Source organism: Cinclus cinclus, chromosome 1, assembly GCF_963662255.1.
Source record: "Cinclus cinclus chromosome 1, bCinCin1.1, whole genome shotgun sequence".
Taxonomy (NCBI): Eukaryota; Metazoa; Chordata; class Aves; order Passeriformes; family Cinclidae; genus Cinclus; species Cinclus cinclus.
Genome location: NC_085046.1, coordinates 7,129,107 through 7,143,833, shown reverse-complemented (window position 1 = coordinate 7,143,833; position 14,727 = coordinate 7,129,107). Strand labels below are relative to the sequence as shown.

Here is a 14,727-nt window from a genome sequence, read left to right as displayed (position 1 = left end):
AACTGGAATTTGAAATTATAGTGGCATCACAAAACTTGTAAAATGTTCAAATTTATAACTTTGCTGCCCCTCTCACTTTGTGCAACCAATTTAATTGCAATTCCAATTAAAAACAATGCAAATATATCCACAAATGAGCCATAAGTTGTGATTGAAAGCTGAGACAAAGCCTGTAATCTTTACACTGAACATGTTTTTATGTCAGCTTTGAAACTGGTTCTTTTCTCTTTTTTCCTAGGTCCTTTAAAATCAATAGAACGACACAAAGGTATTGGTTAGAAATATGTTATTTTTCCACATGCCCACTGACAATCAAGAAAATACTAAAGCATGAGCTCATCACATCACTTCTGTGGAACTTTCAGCATATTTTTAAATGTGACCCTGAATATAAATATTTTATTTATTGAAACACTTGCTCTAACACTAGACTCATTTTAGATAAAGGAAATTCCTTTCTCATCCAGTGTTTGAATCAGCCCCTTGCTTACTGGGAAGAACACAAATATTTTGCTGTCTGAATTATTTTGGCAGCAAATCCCTCCGATGATTCAAACACACCTAAACATGCAGCATGCTTCATCTCTGGTCACCAACCTCCTCTCTTCTTCAATAATGTAGAGAGAAAGGAAGGAAATAGAGCTTTGATGAGCCAGGAGGACTGAATTTTGCAGAGGTCTGAATGGCTGTGATATTTTGCTGTATGATTAACAGGAGAGGAAAGGGAAGAAGGACACACAACAGCTACCCATTTACTTTATCTTTATATACTTCTATTTTAAAAATTGTGTGGATCCCCACAAAGCATCAGCTAGGTTTGTAAGCTGTCATACAATTTTAATATGATATTTTAAAACATGTGATTTTTTATTTTGCTAAGGCATTCCAGCAGTCTTGTTATACTAAGTTAATTAGTTTGGCTTCGGCATTTTTGGAGTCTTTCATTTGCATACTGAAAAATAAGAGACCAATAACAACATGTGTTTAGGAATCTGGCTACTGGTCTTGAATCTTAATCCCAATTCCACCACTTAGACAGCTAGAGAAAGCTGTGAAAAATCCAACTACAATACAGAAAAGCAATTAATATGGTAAAATGACTCTGGGTCCTTGGATGAATTACACTGTAGATCAGCATCTTGCCCTTAAATGCAAAGTCACCCCTGGGTAAATCTGCGGGGTATCTACTGGCTTCACAAAATTCCTTTACATGTATTAAAATCAGTGTTTTTCCATATCAAAACAATGGAGTAAGTAATTCTAAAATTTCTGTGTATGTTTTCACAATATGTATTTGAGTTCTGTCTCTTACAGAAACAACAATTTTACTATTTTCAGAGGCAAGATGGCACTGGAGTCATTAAGGGTACATGAGAGGACAGATGTGGATTTTAAAACACTCAAGATCATAATTTTAATCTTAGTAAAGTTTATATGGCTTTAGTATTTGACCATAATTGAAAGAGCAAGGGAAATGCTTTTTTTCAAAGCAGACTGCAGTTGCAGAAAATAAGCCTTGTGCCCACATAAAGTGATACTCCTCAGTTGGGGGGTTTTATACCAGCTCTATGGCAATACTTCATTCTCTGTTCCTGCAAAAGGTTAGTTCATTCATTAGCATTCCCTCCACTATGCTCTATTTGCTATACTCTAACAAATGAAAAACTAGCAGTCAAGGTCTCAGTAAAACACCTTTTCCTCCATTAGGGCTATCAGGATATCTGTGTTAAAAGGCAAAGGATGCCAGACAAAAAGCCCTGAACTGCAAATGCAGCTAACACTTCCATCATCATCATCCCCAGAAGCTGGTTATGGGGAGCACCACTCCCACAGAAAACACAGCCTGGAGAAGAGCTCCTGCACTCTGGCAGGTGTGTTTGTGAAGGTGTTTATTGTCTGCAACAGCTTTCCTCTCTGCTTGAGTGGGTGGCAGAACTTGCAGCAGAGGAATGTGTTAATTTAGCACTACCCTTTAACACTCTCACTTTTCATTGCCGGTATTAAAATTCTGTTCCCAACGGGCACAGCAGACAAGGAAATCTAAACACGAGGAAGGACTTGATCCAGTTCCCCATTAAATTCAAAAGAAAAGCTAATAACTTCCATGATAATAGGAGTTGGACTAGAACTCGCTTGAACGGCACACCACAAATAATTTTATTCTCGCCAAAGCTTGTTCTGACTGCAACAATTTCCAGTGAGAGCTGGAATCTACATCCCCCAAAGAAGCTCTTCTCCAGAAAATCCAACATGTGTTAATTCAAGTATTATTTGGTTTTCCCCTGACTGGAAAATGTAAGGCAGCAGAGGATAAAAAAAGCACACGGCTTGTGTGCAAGCCCCAGCCCAGCTGCTGCTGGACCACTGTTTGCATTGCTTCACCTCTGTGCCAGGAAAAACATGGATTTGATGAGGGAATATAAACCTCCAGTTTTGTTTATGGTAAAATAATCATTGATGGTGCTCCAATCACTTCTTCCAACCATGTGTCATGTCACCTACTGAGCCTTGGATACTCTTTGAGAAAGAGCCTGTATTTTTGCATGCCTATCTATGAGCCCACTGGGCAGCTCTAGATAAAATGTGGTGTTTGTATGTTTAACAGGAGGAAAACAGGAATAGGAATTTGAAGGTTCAAAATATGAATTTGAGGACATAATTCTGGGCAAACAGCTCTCACTGCTGGAGCTAGGAATTGGACAAGATGATCTCCAGAGGTCTCTTCCAAACCCAACCAGTCCTTGCTCCTATAATTTCAGGAGCCATGAAAAGAACTGGTGGAATTAAGAAGTACGTAAAAAAAAAAAAAAAACAATGTCCAGGAAGAAAGGAAGCAAAGCAAAGATACCACAAAGTGCTCAAAACTCACCAGTTATCCATTTAGCCTCTGGGTCATGAATCTTGAAATCATCACTGAAGAGATCTTCCACCGTTATCTTCTTCTTCTGAGACAAGCTGTTATCTTCGACTGTAAAACATTCAAAAATAAACTACCATTAATTCAGCTTTGGAATGCATCTGAAAGCCCAGGACCTGTGAATAGTGACATGCCATATCTCATTTGGAAACAGTCCACATAAAGCTTTGTGTCACACACAAATCCCTTCCCACTGTTATATCATAAAAGGGCCACCCAATGGCTCACTAACAGAACCCTCCTTGCTATATATGCCTGGTCTTAGCAACTACAAAAAGACCAAGAAATGGTCCAAAATACACATTTTCAGATATAACATGATCGAAAAAGAATCTAAGTTAAGCAAACACACATATAGGTGTCATAGTGATATATAACGCTTACTATTCAACAGCTAAACATTAAAATATTTCTGAAATTATGAGCTACATTTTTTAAAGTAGTTAAAATGACCCATTTTTAACAGCTTATATTTTTATTTCCTCCAAAATTTTAACATAAAACCATAGTTGGAAAGGTGTTTAACCTTATAATCACACAGATTACTTCAGAAATTCACAAAAGATATTCCATAGGAATCAGACATTTGGTTGCAGTAATATTTTTGATAAGTCTATGAGACATAACCCTTAATCTCTGGCATAGCTGGCCCATACTAATTTCAATTTTTAGTGAAGGGATATACTGTTCCATTTGTAAACATGGCGATAACAAAGCTGAAAATTTTAGAGAAAAAACAACTTTGAAAACCCAACAATTTTGATTAATATGTTTCCTCTTTTCTCCCATCAACTGTAATTTTTTTTTTGTTTGTTTTGACAAGCAGTCACCCTCTGTGAATAATTTTTTGTCAACATTAAATTTTTTTGCTGAAATAATATTTTCATGGAAACCTTTCAGTCAGCTCTAAATACATTTGCTCTTTTAGAGAAAAGAGGCCACATTCTGAGGCCACATTTCCACAGCAGGAATGTGTGTTTCAGCATCTTTCCTCATGACAGTATCCTCATGCCCGAGGCTTATTGGGAGCTTTAGATATCTTTAATATTGTTTAGTGCTAAACTTACACTGAACACTTATGATCAGAAAAGTGGAATCAGACCCTGAAAGCACTTATTTGTGGGAAAAAAAGTCTTTGCTGTATTAAATTGAAGCCCCTGAGCTGAGATGACAGAAGAGTACTTATGAACAGGTTTAAAAGGTGTTTCAGAACAAACTTTCACTTTTATCAAATTAAATTATTATCTTCAATGTTCATGTTTTTCCCTAGTCTGGCTGAGACTTCAACCACACTGTTCACTGTGGCTTCCAAATATCAGAACCCATTAATACAAGTCCTCTGCCAAACCCCTCAGTGTGACAGCATCATGCCAAGTTATTCTGCATAATTTTATTTATTAAAATGGAAAACATGGGTGACAAGGACCCCAGGAAATCATTCCAATTAATTTCACCGTGGTGCAAGTTCCCAGAACAGGATACCCAGGGAGGTCAGGTGGGGCAGGAGCCTGCACACAGCCTGTTGTGCCTGTTCCAGGAGATGCTTCCCCAGGCACCCTCCTCCCACCATGAGGGCATAGGGACGAGCACGAGCAAACCTCTGTGCTGGAGATTTGGGAAGAAGCAGGTTGGGGACAGCTGGTTTGGGAGCTGCACCATCTCTGTGCCTCCACAGCACTCCAGTTCCTCGTGAGTGACAGCAGGAAGAGACAGAGGCAGCATCTGGACATTGCACACTTAGGATGCTCTCTAAGGGATGAGGTGAGATTCCCTTCCTGCCCCCTGCCTTGGGCTGTAAGAGCTGCAAGTGGTCCTTTGCTAGACCATGGACTACATCCATCTCAGCCACAGGGCTGGGGAGAAAACAAATAAACTAAATAATAAATCCATCAATGAATTTCAGCAATATATTAAAAAAAATATATATTTACTGACCTCTCCTCTAACAGACAGGTAGGTCAGAGGGCTTTTTAAGAATATCTGTTCCATTCCTCTGGACCTAATGGAGACATTTATGGAGGGAGAAATGCAATTGTGAGATCTCAGGCAACCCACTCTGTCCTGAGCAGGATCTCTTAAGTGTGCCTCAGGGTGTCTAAACCAGCTGGTGGACAGGTTGTGCTGTCCACACCCAACTGCAGGAACCTGGAGGCCTCTGCGGACTTATGGAAGGACAAGATTAGGCAGGTGCCCCGGGTTTTTTTTGTTTTTTCTTTTTTTTTTTTTTTTGTATTCACGTCCCCTAGCCCAGCAGATCAGATGGCAGCATGTCAGCCATGCAAGCAGCACAGGGACTTGAGATCTGAGTGCCAAGTCACAAATCCAGCATCCAAACATCACAGCTGCGTGCTGAGAGAACCAAGTAGAAACCGTGTCCACGTTGGTTCTGATTCAGTATTAGAGGCATGACTGGAACCCTGTGTTTGGGTTCCTCTGCCTGCTCTTCATCCTTGCAGTCAGTGCACCCAAACCAGCCTGGGATGAACTACGTCACGTGGTTCTCCAGAACTCAAAACCAATAAAGATCCTCCACAAATCCAGAATGCTTAAATGAAAAGGAACAGGGAGCTGACCTCACTGCCCATTTTGCTTCTTCTCATTCCAAGCTTTTTTCTCAACTCCAGCCATGCTCAGAGGGTGTTTGATAGGTCAGAAGGCTACAGCCACCTTTGGGTGCCCACCTTTCTTTCCATCACTGCAGGTGTTCAGCTGCAGGCTGGTGTGAGATGCTTTCCTCCCACACCTCCTGGCCCGTTGTGCATTGTGTGTGAGGGACAGTGTCTCCATCTCTCTGTGGCCAGCACACCAGGAGCTCCATTCCCACCTCAGCACACCTGCTTGATCCCTGAGAAGACCTAATCCCTCTTTTCCCCCAGATGACCTCTCTGTACCCAAAAGGCAGTGGCCAGACAAGACAAACAGACAGCCTTTCTCCCTTCTGTAATATCCCACCTGTTTGCAGTGGTGTAAAATACATATTTATATATAACTATGGTTTAAAAATTGCTCTCCTGCATAGCTGGTCAAAGGATAGTGCCTTGCTCTGAGCATCACAAGAGCTACAAAGCTTTTTCAGCAATGCCTTTGACTGTCAAACAGCATGCTGTGAATTAATGCTATGCAATGACTAGCTCAGTACCACTTCTGAGAATTTTTTTTAATGGATTTTGCAAAAATTTAATATGGATTAGGGTGTACTTTCTGGGTTTTTTTCAGCTAAAAGGTCAGATTTGAAAGGAGAAAATGTGATGTATATCTCCAGAAAGCTTTAAATACCACGAACAGATGTGTGAGAAATCAGTCTGTTCATAAGCACAATCTCTAATGGAATTTGGAACGGCCTTATTTTACTCAAAATTTCAGTAGGGGTGTGTCCTCTTTTCAGCTTTGCTCTTTGTGTGTGTGTGTGCATGAGCAGACTTCTAAAAGATTTGCATGTCTTTATATAATTATAAAAACAATGGAATGGGACCTGCACTGGTGCCACATGCTGTGACAAGTGAGGAGCTGCCAATTAGGAAAGCCTCAGGACAACACTGTTATCATTTATATAAAGAGTTTAACATTTTTCAGAGGTGGGTGAAATGGCAGGACTCACACACCCTGAAACTGGAGAAGTTCAACATAGGCAAGGGTATACATGTGCTGTCCTATCATGTAATTTAATGTAAACTTCCACCAATTACTGCTTTTGAGAATGTTCTAGAATACCAAAGGATATACAAATCATAGAAATGTTGAGATGTTTTTAGGATTTTTTAAAATTAGACATAAGCATTAGTTAGTAATAGAGCACTGTCACTGTAATTACAGTGCCTGCTGAATGCCAAGTCCTCTGGTCCCAGTTTTTGTGCTAATCTTGGAGCAAGGTGGTGACCTGCCCCTGAGAAACCCAAACCAGAGGGGATTTCAGCCCAAACCAGAGGGGATTCATGAATCTGTAGTTAAAACCTTTAAAGGTTTGGGCTGATTTTCAAAACAATCTGGAAGAGACATACAAATCCTCCTTTTACCCAATTATCAAATACCTAAATCATTATCTGCCCTGCTAAGCAAATCTTCCCCCCTTCCCACTTTACCAGTTCTTGACTTTGTAGGAGACTACCCGAGAGACTACCCAAGCTCTCCCAGTACTAGAATAAGTCATAGGTCCAGGTAACCACTTTTCTTTGAGCATGGACTACATGCCTGCATGCTGCACTCTACCCCATATATGTACATGAAAGCACCAGGGCAAAGAGACACTCAGCCATTAAATCTTGGTTTGGAATGCAAAGTTGTGCCCAAAACAGCCTCTTCTGTCTCCAGTATTTATCAGTTCATTAGGAGATCAAGGGAGCAATGATCATAAAATCCTAGAATGGTTTGGGTTGGAAGGGACCTTAAAATCATCTCATTCCACCCCCTGCCATGGCAGGGACACCTTCCACTATCCCAGGCTGCTCCAAGCCCTGCCCAGGCTGGCCTTGGACACTTCCAGGGATGTGGCAGCCACAGCTTCTGTGGGCACCCTGTGCCAGGGCCTTCCCACCCTCACAGGGATGGATTTCCACCCGACATCTCAAAACCTCCCCTCTGCCAGTTTAAAGGCATTGTCCCTTCATGCTCTTGTCAAAAGCCCCTCTCCAGCTCCCTCGTATCCTTCTCTATTGGTGAAGCCTAATGGCCTCTTCTTTGGGCTTGTCCCCTTTCCACAGCCTCATGAGAGCAGAGTCTTGCTTATCAGACCTGATTTCATATCATGACAGGGAAACCCACGCTGTTGATCAAGGGGAGCAGTGGATTTAATGCTTTTGGATTTTGATGGAAGTGACACCCATGGTATCATCTAGGCAGTGCTTTAGCTTCAACAGAACTTGTTGAGGCTCGTGGGTATGGATTTAGTAATCTAAGCTTTCACATACATCTTTGAAAAGTCACAACCTAATGAGTTGTGGCTGATGTAAGCGCAGTCCACACACCATGCCCCAAAAACATCTCAGAGATTAACAGCACTGTCCATAGATGTTGAACCTGAACACCAGGAAAAATAATTCAATGAATGATCTTTAATTAAGTTTAACCTTAATTTAATTACATAATTATACTGGCATGACCACATGGTACTTAAATTTGCATTGAAAACTTCAGGATAACATGAAATAAACTGAATATGGCATAACAATAAATAACTAAAAAATAATGTACTGATTGATTCACTCATTTTTAAATTAACACACTCCTGTATTTCTTGGTTGGTCACTGTCTCCAGTTCCTCACAGGAGCAGGACTGTGGGATAAGAATTTGTCAGGCAAGGTGGCCTAGACTTGTTGGACTGAATGTATTTTGCATATAATGAGCTGGAAATGTTTGCCCCTCAACTTCTGCCTCATTTTACCACTTCACTACCCTGTGCTCTTCCAGTTCCTGAGGTTTCATTTCTCTCTTGCCTCCATTCTGCTCCTTAGCTCTCTGCTCTCTCTCTCACTGCTCTCTAGATTCTACCACTCACATGTACTCATCCAAGAAGGAGTCCCTGTTCTTCTACTCTACATCCCTAAGCAGGGGACCTTTGCCTCCCCCTGTGTTTTGTAGCTTCTCACCCTTTCTGACACTGAATTATTTTGTCTATGTCTTGTGTCTCATTTTGTTTGTCTTTTCATATTCAGCTCACAATCTTGTCAGTGCTGCAAAAGCACTTTATTTCTACTCCCTAAGTAGGCATGGAAATTTACAGGGCTGTATAAATACATAATAATCAATAATCATAATGACACCACATTAAAATTCAATCCTACAACCTCAGCAGCTACAGTAAGAGAAGTAATTTACAGATGTTACGTGCTCAGAACTTTGCCGAAACTTGGTAAAGGGATTAACTTAAAGAATTCCTTACTGGGAAGTTACTAATTGCTGTGGCTGAGTACTATCTGGCATATTATTATCTGAAATTACTTTGTAAAGAGTGTGGTCTGAACTAAAAAGCAGTCCAGCTGAATGGGATGGGATTTAGGTGCCAAGGCACAGGCACCTAATGCCATTTCCAATGGTCCAGGATGTGACACTCAACTGGCAGCTACTGATCCATGTGGGCATGAATTTCAGGAGTTCCTGTGCCCTCAATGACTGCCCCATGTGGGTTTCTTTCCTGCCCTGGCATATCTAAAATTGTATTCCCCATCCAGGTTTATTTAGAAAATCAAGTGCCAGGCTTATACCCTCAGGTCAGCAGTCCTGATCTCTGAACTGAAATGTAAACCTCTAAAACAATCTGCCTAAGCATGGCCTTGAACTCAGCATCACACTGAGATAAAGTGAGGAGGGAGGATTCCTTTGATGTCGACTTTGCAGTTAGTTTGCAATCCCTTTACTCTTGGAAGTGTAAAATTACAGAAGAAAAACAGACTGGAAGTGAGTTAAAGGTTACAAATACCTGGTGTCAGAAGTATGACAGAGGTGACAATCAGTGAGCAGATAACGAGAATAACAAGTAAGGCAATTGCAATTCCTTTCCAGTTTCTTTGAGGAGGATTACTCCCCACCAGCTCCTAGAAACATCAAAAGAAGATGAACATTTAGAAAAGGGCACTTAGACAAGGAAACAAGCACAGAATCCAGACAGCAATATATGTCTGCAGAACTACACCCTGTGACCTCGTTGGGCGACGCCCTTGAGCCAAATGCGATTCACGTTGTTGTAATTCATGGTGGCATTAATTGAATTCATCCCAAATAATTACACCGTGAGTAAATGCAATGCACCCGCCGGTGGCTCAGCAGTGGAACCCACACTCCCCATTACCTCCTGGCACACGGGCAGCAGCCCCTGTCCCAGCACTCATCCAAACTCACTCATCAACGCCGATTTCCTACCAACACTCATTAAGTCTGGGAATGAGGAGCTTTACAGTAACCTTCAAGGGACTTTCATAATATGTCAGAGAAGCATACAGGAAGATAAATAATTCACAGGGGCATGCATAGAGATAAAAATCAATAAGGATATCCCCCAGGTGAAGTTTCCTGCCTTTCCAGAAAACATGACATCTCCTCAGGGCGTACTGCATGCAATCCTAGGTTGGTAGGTCTAAGGAAGTGAAGACAGGCTTCTTGTCTAGCAAATACATTAAATTTAATCATGTCCTTAAAACTTCAGAATAAAAGCTCCATCAGCACGCACTGATTAGCTCTGACTGCGCTGTGGTTGCACCATATGTTCTGTCTACCATGTACACAGCACCCCTGCTCTCAGGACTGAGGTTTTTATGAAGTGCTGTGTTCACATTCGCAAGACCTTAAAAATTTATTGCACTTTCATGTGTTTTGCTGGATTCCTCTTAGCATTTTGCACTATATGTGGTTTCATGCACGCATCGAAATCCTGCGCCCACTGGAGCTGTATGAAATATTAGTGCACTCTTCTTTTCTGGGAGGTTGAATTCACTCAAGGGATCTGGTCTCACAGCCAGAACAACTTTGGATGCTCCTTCTCCTTGTGAAACTCATCTGTTTAGGTTTTTTGCCTCATTTCCTTTATTATGAGGGATGGTGTGTCTAAAACAGAGCTACTGGTACTTATTTTAAAAACTATTTTTATTCCATTTTAAATTTTTTATGAAAACAAAAAGCTTTCTAATAGACCAAATTCTTCTGTTATTCAGAGTTTGCTTTACTTCTGTTTCATATACACAGCAACAAGACTTGAAGAGGCTAGTCAGGCAAATCTCACAATATTGTTTTCAGAAGATGCAAGGAAATATTTTTTCAACCTTTCCCTAGAATTCATTTTACAGAAAAAAGATAATGTCTAGACTCGTTTTCTATATGTTAGGGGATCTAGCCACTACAAAATCTATAAATCTGCAATAGAAAACCAAATTTGAGGCATTAAACACCTGACGCACTCCATCATTAATTCTGGAAAAGACACAAGGCTTCTCTTCCTTTGACTAAGAGTGGTAGAGGTAAGCACACCCTCTCCTCTTGTCTCCCCATTGTTAGTATTTGGCTTTCTATTTGAAATGAAAAATAATTAGAAGGAGCAAATTTATAGTTTACTATCATTACTGGAGAAAAATTTGAAAAGTAGGTCAGGAGCTTTGAGAAATGCAATTTTGGCAACAAGCAAGCAGAATAAATACTTCAATTTCTACAGATTCTTTACCCTAAATATGAATACAACTGTTAATCAATTTAGTCTTCTAACATGGTTTTTAGGAAACTGTTATGGTCTCCAGGTTTCAGGTGAGACAGAAAGGCATGAAAGACAGCCTGCAGCTTTCCAAGGGAAGGAAATTTATAAATAAGCCAGGGAAATAATGCAGGGCCTCTTAGCAAGTGACAGAAATAATCTTTCTTTCACAGCAGAGTACAGGGGAGTCTAGAGAGAAATGGGAGGACTGTGGAGAAGCAGGTAAGAAACCCAGCCAGGCCCTCAGAGTGTCTTGGGACAGAGGTAAAACACTGACAGTGTTACAGAACTGATGGCAACAGTCAGAGTCTTGGAAATAATCTAACGCTCTCACCACAAATGGTCAGAAGCTTTAAAATGGAAGAAAAAATTAGCTCATGGACTTGAATATCATCTACAAACTCAGATGTAGTTCAAGAGCTTAATAACCCCCGGCATTAAGTGTGATTTCCCTGTCCATGGGTCCCAGTGAGATAGAAATACACACACACACTTGAGCGTTCAAGACAGCTGCACTTGCACTGAATCCATTATCATGTCAATCCCATTAATTCTCCAGGCATTCAATCAATATTTGAGCAAAATCTCAACAAAAAAACAGCAGACTGTGAATTTCTAGTGTATCAAGAGGAGGAAAACTATTCATAAGCAAAATATTGGGGTTTAATACACTGCAAGGAAATAGAAAAGAACATTTTTCATTTTCTTATCAAAATTCCATCTGGAAATTTCCCCTGGTAAAAAGTAAGGAGAGATAAATGACTTTTCAAAGAAAGACAAACAGCTTTATTCAGCACAGGTTTGGAAAGCTGCTCTCTTGTTCTCATTCATTTGAAGTCTCTTTTGATAGAATCACTTACAGCAAAGCTGCAGACACATCAGGCCATATTCATGACAGCGTTGCCACTTCAGACTATTCCTGTCTGTATTTCTGCTAATTCCAGAGGGATGCTGCTGTGTCACTGTGGTCATCTTTTACCTCCCTGGGGATTACAGCCCCATCCATCAGCCTGTGATACCCCCTGCCCTTGGCAGCAAAGCCCCACCCTTCACTGGGATTTCCTGCCTGTTCACTCCGCTCCAGGGAGCCTCTGCACCTGGGACTGGAGCCAGGAAGGTGTTTAATTCAGCCCTAGGCAGGTACTGATTCAAGCACATAAAGGATGTTCTTGATGTGGCAGCTCAAAGGGTGCATCCAGCACAGAGCTCAGTGCTGGAATTTGCCTGTTCCTGAAAGACCCAGCTTGCAGAGATAAACATGGAGATCTAAACCAAACAGCGAGCAGATGCTCTTTGTGTCCACCCTAAAGATACCAAATTTGGGCTTCATGCTGAAATCTGAACACATGACACAAAGGGAAGTAAACCAAGCACATATGGTTTCTGCTCTGATGAAAAGAACATTGAAGAATGAAAAGAAAACACTGAAGTCACACATCAGTAGGAGCCACCTCCTCTCTGCCTCACATGAAGCACGAACACAACATCCTCATGACCTCTGCAAGCAAGCTAAAGCCCTTCAGCCTGGTTTTCTCCTTCTTTTCCTTTGCTGCTTGTTTTTCACTTCCTTCTTCCTATTACATGAAAACTAAATTGATTTTGGGTTTGAAAAGTAAACCAGATGTTTCCACAGGTTTTTACATAAGCACACTTCATTGATGCTGCATATTAAAAACTGCAAATGTTATCACTTACATCTTCATCTGTGATTGAAAAACGTCACTAGCCACCTGTGAAGTTTGTTTTGGAGCCATTAATCTAGACATCTACAGTATTTTAAGACTCTAAAATACAGATCTACAGTGACATATTTTTCTGCCTGTGAAAGAATCACCGTGTTGACATGTTATGGATGAAAGCTGGATGTGCTCCAACCCAAGATGCTGTCAACAAAATTATTTCTGGCATGTTTATTTGAAACCTGCCAAAAACCTGCCAGCAGAGTGGTCATAAATACAATAATATGATAGGTTCTTAAAACAACTTATCAAGCACAACTTCTTTTTTCTTTTTTTTTTTTAATAACTGTCTATATGGCTGAAGGACAATATAGACATCACTTGTCAATTATAGGTATTATTTAATAAAATTTATACATCCTGCACCAAAATCTTTGAAGTGTCAGCATTGAGATAGTCATGGTTGGCCTCTTAGTCTTTTTCAACACAGAGCTGCCACTTCTGTGCAATAACAATAAATCCCAGGTGAGTTATATGAAACACATATATGTTCCAGATACAGGTGTTGTATTTAGAGGTTCCTTGCAGAAGCAGGTGACCTTGGCCATGGAGACTGAGCTCTGGACTCAGTTACACTGGTGGAAATCTGAAGCAAAAGACAAAAAGAAATCCAAGAAATTAATGGTATGAAATAAAAACAGCTGTTAGATGTTTTGTTGTCCTCAGAGGTGCCAAGATAGGGATTTATAGCACTAATTTTGTAGTTTCTATATTTGCTACTCTTGCAAGCTCTGTATCTTGCCTCTTTTTGATTTATCTCTAATTTTTGACCTTAAATATTACACTCATAAACATAGCAAAGAAAAAAATTCTTCCAACAAGGTTGTTGACTCTGTTAATTGAAAAATGTGTATTATAATTTTCACTCATGTCACCTGGTTCTGAATTAGAACTTCTGCCTGATGAAATGTGGGTGAATGTGGTGTCTCTGACAACTCAGCTTACCAAGTCCAGAACATGGCACAGAATAAAAAGATATGGGAACGCTGCTGTCCAAGACAAAAACTCCTGTGAAGTTCAGTGGAAAAATAATCTTGCTGCTAATTAGTTCTTTGTAATACAAAAGTGCAGCAAATTATACCTGCTGAATAGTACAACAAATGAGCTGAGGAGTGGGTAACTCATACAGTTATTAGATTATTAACCTTGTGTTGCAAAAAAAGAAACACTAATTGTGATGGTAATGGCAGTAAACTAGATGAATTGCAGTGGTGACAGCAGGAGGTTCACTGAGACTCCTGGTTATTCTGCTGATTGTACTGCATTACTGTCTCATCACAATCCTCCTGCCTGGATCCTCCACTGCTCCCTTGCCTTAAACTTGGGATGGAAGTTTTTTGTGGGCAAGAATAATTTTTGACACCCTTCTTGGCACAGAGGAAACCTTAGTCACTATAGAATTTAGGAAGTATCAAAATACAGATAAACAATAATAAGCATGTAACAGCATCACTCTCACCTCTGAAGTCAAGCTGAGTTACTTTTGCTTGGGGATATTTTATTTATTTTCTTTCCTTTCCTTCTCCTCCCTTGCTTGCCTCCCTCCCCTCTGCTGCTGCAGACCACCCTGATCTGTGCTCCAGCTGGAGTGTGATGCTGAATAACAACCTATTTCCAGATAGACACAGAGCCTGAGCCCGAGGCTACAGCAAACTCAGTTGCTCAGGTGCTAAAGGTGACACTTCAGAGCGAGAGGAATAAAAACTTGCTCTGTTTTTGCAAATGAGGCATGGCATGTACGTGGGCTTTCCTGCAAAACCCCAACAGAAATAAGAGGGATAAAACCATCTGCCTGTTGTGGTGATGAAAGACAACTATGTTATGTTTTTCTTCATCTTCTGTTGATGCTTTTACTAATAGGGAGCAACGACTTCAGTAGCAGGGAACATCTTAGCTGCCC

At 40.6% G+C, this 14,727-nt stretch overlaps 1 protein-coding gene across 1 annotated transcript in view; it reads right to left on the bottom strand.

Annotated features, from left to right (window-relative positions):
- DPP6 (dipeptidyl peptidase like 6) overlaps positions 1-14,727 on the bottom strand; it is a 391,697-nt gene that overhangs the window by 153,956 nt on the left and 223,014 nt on the right. The window contains exons 2-3 of the mRNA XM_062506397.1: positions 9,331-9,445; positions 2,870-2,968 (exon numbers count right to left, since the gene is read on the bottom strand). Coding sequence (XP_062362381.1) covers positions 2,870-2,968; positions 9,331-9,445 — 214 coding nt within the window. The remainder of the gene's footprint in view (positions 1-2,869; positions 2,969-9,330; positions 9,446-14,727) is intronic.